This window comes from Carettochelys insculpta, chromosome 21, assembly GCF_033958435.1.
Source record: "Carettochelys insculpta isolate YL-2023 chromosome 21, ASM3395843v1, whole genome shotgun sequence".
NCBI classification, from domain to species: domain Eukaryota; kingdom Metazoa; phylum Chordata; order Testudines; family Carettochelyidae; genus Carettochelys; species Carettochelys insculpta.
Window position 1 is genome coordinate 18085806 of NC_134157.1, and position 7133 is coordinate 18092938.

At 41.2% G+C, this 7133-nt stretch overlaps 1 protein-coding gene across 4 annotated transcripts in view; it reads left to right on the forward strand.

Moving 5' to 3' along the window:
• The window catches only part of COL5A1 (collagen type V alpha 1 chain), a 302011-nt gene extending 297128 nt beyond the window's left edge, over positions 1 to 4883 (forward strand). For all 4 annotated transcript variants that reach the window (XM_075015472.1, XM_075015471.1, XM_075015474.1 and 1 more), the window contains exon 66: positions 1905 to 4883. In XM_075015472.1, coding sequence (XP_074871573.1) covers positions 1905 to 2051 — 147 coding nt within the window. In that variant the 3' untranslated portion in view covers positions 2052 to 4883. The remainder of the gene's footprint in view (positions 1 to 1904) is intronic.
• Positions 4884 to 7133: the final 2250 nt, after the last annotated feature.

Below are 7133 nucleotides of genomic sequence, written 5' to 3' on the forward strand. Positions count from 1 at the left end.
ATCCCATGCAATTGTGTGTCAGGCAGAGGTGCAGGATGGGGTGGGGGTAGAGGTGTGTGTGGGTGTATCTGTCTGACTAGGGGGTCACTATATTAAGGAGGTCCTTTTAAGGTTACTTTAGTTTGAACGCCCCCCCCCCCCCCAAATTGAGACTCAGAATCACTAGTTGCTTCTAAAACCCTTGGCCTCTGAATTAATGTTCATTACTTTGTTTTCCACCTTTCTCCACCTTTATTCCCAGTCCCTGCCCCCCATGTTAACCACTATGGCAATGTCTACACAGCAGCATTATTCCTGCAGAAGCTATTGCAGAACAGCTTATTCTGAAATAGTGCAGCTACACGCAAAATGCATTTGGAAATAGTACGTCCTACACACAATAGAGCCTGTTTTGAAACAGAGCCCTGGGACGCCTTATGGCTTATTTAAAAATAGGCTCTATTGCCTGTCTACACAGCCCCTATTTCGAGATAGTTATTCTGAAATAGACGCTATTCCTCTACTGGCCGTGTCTACACTATCCCAAAACTTTGAAATTGCCATGCAAATGGCCATTTCGAACTTTACTAATGAAGCGCTGAAATACATATTCAGCACCTCATCAGAATGCTAGCAGCCACGGCACTTCGAAATTGACATGGCTCATCACTGCACAGCTCGTCCAGACGGGGCTCCTTTTCAAAAGGACCCCAGCAACTTCGAAATCCCCTTATTCACATCTGCTTGTAGGAATAAGGGGATTTTGAAGTTGCCGGGGTCCTTTTCAAAAGGAGCCCTGTCTGAATGAGCTGCATCAGTTTCGAAGTGCCACGGCTGCCGGTATTCTAATGAGGTGCTGAATATGTATTTCAGTGCTTCATTAGTAAACTTTGAAATGGCCATTTGCATGGCCATTTTGAAGTTTTGGGCTAGTGTAGACGTAGCCACAATGAGGTTTACCAGTTTTGAAATAAACTGTGTTAAAAGTATTTCAAAATAGCGGGTGCATTGTGTAGACATACACATAGTTGTTTCAAAATATCAGCTGCTATTTTTAAATAACTTTGCTGTGTAGACGTACCCTAGGCATTTCTAATTCTGGATGAGGCAACCTTCGCGGTTTCTTCTGGCCCGGTGGTAGAGATTCCAACTAGAGCTATCAAAGATTGAATTCCCCATTTATGTGTGAAATTTTGTCATTTTTAAATGTATTTTCATTCTGGAGGGGGGAAAACACTTTTTTAAATTTCCCATGAGCCACAAATTCTGAAAAAAAAAATCAGAAATTTCATTTGTAAATTCTCAGATTTTAGGATGCTCTTGTGAGGGATATGCAGCTTTTTTTAATCTGATATTTTTACCTTATTTCATGACAGTAGCATAGCATGTGCAACAGTAGTATGCATTACTAACACTGATGTACAGGTAGTGAAAATATTTTATTTGTTCATATGCCATTTAAATAGCTTTTTGCTTTGGAGGCACCAGTGTACCTGCAGAGCAACTGAGTGAATGTAATGCACTGAGATGCTGGGCACAATGCATTCCTGCTGTAAGCAAGTGCAGTTGTACTTATTCAGTGAAATTCCACTGGCTTATATGTGGGCTGAATTTGGTACAATCATCTCCATTTGCCTGATAAGCTAGTAAGTGTGGCTTGTAATTCCTTGTAAACTGAGTGCTTGGACAGCCGCCCAGGAAACAGCCAGGTGCCCACAGCCAGCTGCATGCATTTCTACTGGTGGCTTACAACCCCATATGCCTCGGTGCACGTAACACAATTTATTCCACCCATGGACAAAAAAAAATTAGAGGGAAACCTGACCATTGGGCTCTTTCATATACTAGGGTGTACTTAATATTATTGGCACAATTAACTCATTTGAGTACCATTTTTATCCCACACCCCCTTTCTCTTTTATTAGACGAAGAAAGGCTATCAAAAGACTGTCCTGGAGATCAACACACCCAAAGTAGAGCAAGTACCTATCGTTGACATCATGTTCAATGACTTCGGAGAAGCGTCACAGAAATTTGGATTCGAGGTGGGACCGGCTTGCTTCATGGGCTAAGAGCCACCCAAAAACTAGTCTCCAAATGAGCAACCTTGTAACCTCATTGTGCCATTTAAAAAAAAATGTTGTCACATGCACGTTCTGAAACTGGACGGTGATGGGTTAAGTTTTTTGGTTTTGTTTCTCATTGTGCCTGAGTTCAACTGTGCCACTGCACCCACACCTGCCGAATCCAAGTCAAAAGGAGAGAGAACCATTCCCGCGACAGGCTCAGAATCACATGACCTAAACACGCCATGTGTGGCAAAGCAACCTTTCAAAAAGATCTACGGCTACCGTATGTTTTTCTGCGTGCTCTTTTTCGCGGCCATCGATGGACTCAACTTCTTCCACTCAAATGTACAGAAATTAGAACATCAAAGACTTTCTTGCCATGAAACTACAGCAAGTGCTTGTTTATGGATTTTTTTTAAAAGATGACAAACTTGAAATCATGTGTTCACCTTGACCTTGAAATCATATGGGAATTCTGGGCCCGATCCAGGCCCCATTGAAGTCAAGGAGAGTCATTTTGATTGATTTCAGTGGCCTTTGGATCAAGCCCATAAATTAGACTTAAATGAACATGTCTAGACCATTTAGTTTCTCCATTTAATTATTTTCACAAAAAATTAACCAACCAGATCAGTGAATTTGACGGTGTAAAGTCACTCTGTGCATTTCCTTCCAATGTATTAAAGGTGCTTATATTTTTGTATGTTTGTAAGTAAGTATTTGTATATTATTTTAAATGTTGCTGGCTTCAAAACATGCATGTGACCCTGGCTGCAGTAAAAGAGCAGCTTTTCTCACTAGTGCCCCACGCAAACAATAAACCTAGAAAGGGTGGCAGTTAAGCTAACTTCCATTGTTTGTGTCCAACCCAGGGATCTTGCCAACACTTTAAGCGCATTAAATGTCAGTAATCAACAGAACTAACCCTATTTATAAGTGTTTGCAGGATCAAGGCCCAGATTAGCAGCAATCCCCAGTCCCCACACAACAAAAAATGAATTTTAACATTGTTTTAAAAGACACATAAGTTGGACAGAAAAATATGGATGCAAAATTAAATATTTATTCTGTGCCACTTTCTAACAGCACAATTTGCAATACCCTGATTTGGAAAATAAGAGCCCTGTGTGGTTCTTTGCCTTTTTATACACTCATCTTATTTTTTTCCTTATTGTTTTAATTCCATTCCAAATGGCAGATTGCACATGGCAGGGAAATCCATTTTACACCTCCCCCCTTAAAAATAAAATTCTAAAAAAAAAAAAAAAGGTGCTTTTTATTTTTACATTTCTCTTTGTGGTGCTATCTATTTTACTAACTTTCATACAACACTGGTGATCCCCTGCCATTGGTCAATCTCCCAGCATTCTTTGCTTTAGCCACTTTCAATACAGACTGCAAACTTTTGCTACAGTCTTTGATATAAATGCATGCTACCCTCATATTCATTATGTAGAAGAGCAGTTTCTTTTCTTAGTTATATTATGGTAGCTTAAATGGCCCAGATAGAAAGTGTTAAATGTGCTTACTTGGTTTGTTTTTTCTTTTAAAAAAATATTCCTACACTTTTATAATGGTGGTGATTATGCCAGATTGTACTCAGTCGCTGAATTTTTGTGGTGCTAATTTATGTATTTGTTCGATGTGAAGCTGAAACTGCCCAATTGTCTTTCTCGGTTGCTGCCTCAGCTGTAATTGCCTACAAAACAGCTCAGAGAGCAGAAGAAAGCTAGGAGAATGTGCAATTTCCTTTGTCTTCCCACATGGCTGCGAGGAAGGCTTTTCACGTAGCATTCGGCAATTCAAATCGCAACCTGCAGACGGATTGGTTTTCCCCAACTGTTTTCTCATTTGGGTCTGTGCTGGAAAAAAAATATTGCAGGTTATTATTTGGCCTGGGGTATTGCAGTGTGCTTCAACCAAGGGGGCTTATCATGGTAAAGGAAATGACATCACATTTACTGTGAATAGAAGCCTATATATGATGTCCTTTCCCCCCCTCTCTCCCAGGTACAGGAAAGCAGGAGGTCATCCAAGCTTGCTGAGACCTTCAATCATTGGCAGGGCTAGGGGAATAAACAAGAAGCTGTGACGTTGCAATGGATTGCGGTGCTTTTAATTCTGTGAAAGCCGGTGTAAACATATCCTAGGTTTTTTTGTTTTGTTTTTCCAGTTAGGAACAAAAGGTGCTATCCCACGAAACCACATAGAAGAACAGCAAGGCCTCTCTACCTATTATATCTCAGAACTCAGATTCCAGTCGAAACACGTGGGAATCTCAAAATTGTTGCACATTCATCTCTGCCACAGAAAAGCCATAGAGAGCTGCATGCATGCATGTGCTTATGTCTAGGTCATGTGATTCTGGTACGAATTCTCATCAAGGGAGCTTCTTTTTATTTTATTTCTTTGCTTTTTCGTAAATTCCTCTGCTGAATATTACATGTTGTAATTGTACTGAAGTTCCAAACTCTTTCCATTCCCTCCTGACCACTTAGCTATGGTATATTGCAATAAAATTACTTCTTGTATTTGCAGACCTTCTTTTTGTGTAATTTTATTTCCCCCACCCTTTAATATATATATGACTTGAACAAATGTTGATAAGAAAAATAAAACTTATGGAAAAAAATTTTTAGTACATAAGGCCCTTTTTAAAAAAAATATATACTGTCAAATGACACATTGTACATTTCTTCAAAGTCCAATAAACATGTCATAAAATTTAAGTGTAATGCCCAGAAGAGGTATTTTAAAATATTTTAAACCTGTGTAATAAAGGAATAAATGTAATAGATTTTTTTCAATAAATCAAGTTTACTGTTTCCACCTAAACCAACGTGATGTGAATGTCTTCTTAAAGGGCAGCCTATGTTCCCCACAAACTCTTCCGTTCAGTGGAGTGTGAAGCGTTCACCAGAGGAGTGGAAGAGCACTCAGAATAATATAAGCTGTAAAATAAAATTTAAAACAGGTCATCAGAGAGAGATCATTTGGAATTCCAGGTGGGGAATCATTTTTTTGCCAAGAGACTGAAATTGACCGGACCGGCCGAGAAGGAAACATGAGGCATGTCAGATGGTGGGACTTTGCTAACATGCCAACATGACCTACTGACTATTAATTCTAGCTGTGGTTCCCAACCTTTTCACTAGTGCAGATCTCTAATTACTCCCACAAACTGCTCTCTGACCCCCCCCATCAAAGCCTATTCTAGCTGCTATGCATACATCATTAAATGAAAAAGGAAACCACAATCTAAGTTTTCAGACAGCCATTAATAATAGTATTGGAAGATAATTAATTTAAGAGATTGTAACTTTGCAATTATTTAAAACTTATTTTCTATGATCATTTTTATCTTATTTTTTTCATATCGCGTACTGAGCCTGGCTTACAAAGGTGTTTAGGCATCTAATGATGCAGGTAGGTGCTGGCTGGGATTTTCCAGATTGCCTGGGTGCCTAAGCCCCATGGCCATAAGATTGGCCCATAGACATTACTGCACATCTGTACCCAACTTGCAGGAGGATGGGCTCAGAGATCTGGTACTCCAGACATTTTCTGTCTCTTCAACTTGTCTATTGTTTGAAACAAAAATCTCTCAATCCTGGAACTGCCAAATAGCTCGTGTCAGCTTTTCAAACATAAAAGTCTGAGGTTCCCTCTTCTATCCTAAAGATATAAAGGGAGAGTTTGGAAGGTGCCACCGGGACTTAGAAGCACACCGCCCACAGCTAGAGCCCTGCAGATCCACTGCTATCTGCAGCCACAAATGTGGGTGTGGATAGCTGTGATCATTTTTGCAGATGCCGATGCAAATTTTGTATCCGCACAGGTCTCTCTCTCGATAGGGACAGCTGCTTGAGGTGGAGGAGGGTGGAAACCATGAGAGTGAATGTCAGAGCCTGAGTCAATTGATGTGGGCTCACAGGGCCAAAAAGAGTAGCCTAGAAGTAGCCGTTTGGAGCTGGGACTCTGAAACAAGTTAATGAGGGCCAGTTTCAGAACCCGAGGAGGAACATCTACGCTCCTATTGCTAGCCCTGGAATGTGGTACTGGAAGCCTGATCCAGTGGACCTTGGTTCAGACTTGATGCTGCATGTATACCCTGGAATTCATGCTTCCAAGTCACATAGTTGCATCTAAGAACCTCACCTAGAAGAGCCTGCAGGTTGTGGTTATCACCTGGAGATAAGTGCAGCTAAGCCTGGCTCCTGGGAGGGGAGGGCAAAGAGCACCTCACAGGACTGCCGAATGCTTCACAAGCCCATGCCTCTGTTTGTATCCGGAGAGGCTGCAAATATCATGGGAAAGGGCGTGGGTTTCTACAGCCACGTGAAGCTTCTTTAGAGGCCCAAACTGCTCTGTAGGGCCACTAAAAACTCTACCCAGCCATCACTTATGCTTAACTGCTAAGACAAGCCGGATGGGTTGGAGGACTGGCTTCAGCAAATCAAGATTGAATTCTGAGGGCTTTTATTTTTCCTGTGTGTCTCTTGGCTGCCTCTGTTTTGGTTCCCCCTTGGAAAACCATGACTAGTTGTGCCTGCTTTCTCCAACGTTTAGGGGCTGATCGGAGATGAGAACCTCCCCTAACTCTGTTTATCCATTTCAAAGCAGAGCAGATCAAAGCACTTGGTGGAAATTGCAGGGCACAGCAATTGGGACCCCAGGTTGTTAATGCATGACAGACAAGCTACAGGGCACTGAATTCACCAGCTTGCCACAAGCTAATTGGGATGTGCACAAGCCCTAAACTCATGTGAATGAGCTTCCTGGGCGAGACACAGAAATTGGGAGCGCATGCATGTATTCTTCAGAGGTTGTCCAATGAGGAAAATCAGAGGTACGAAGAATAGGAAAACAAACAAACAAACTGGTTAACTGATTTTCAGCCTTAGAGCAAAACCTTAAATCAGGTTTTAGGTGGTGATTCAGAATGGTTTCTCCCCTGCTCTAGCTAAGCTGCTTTGGTGATACTTTAAACATTTGCAGCTTGTAACAAAACTTTTTGCAAATAAAGATTGAACATCTCTAACCTGGAATTCTCTTATCCAGCAGCATCTGTAATGCAGCATGATT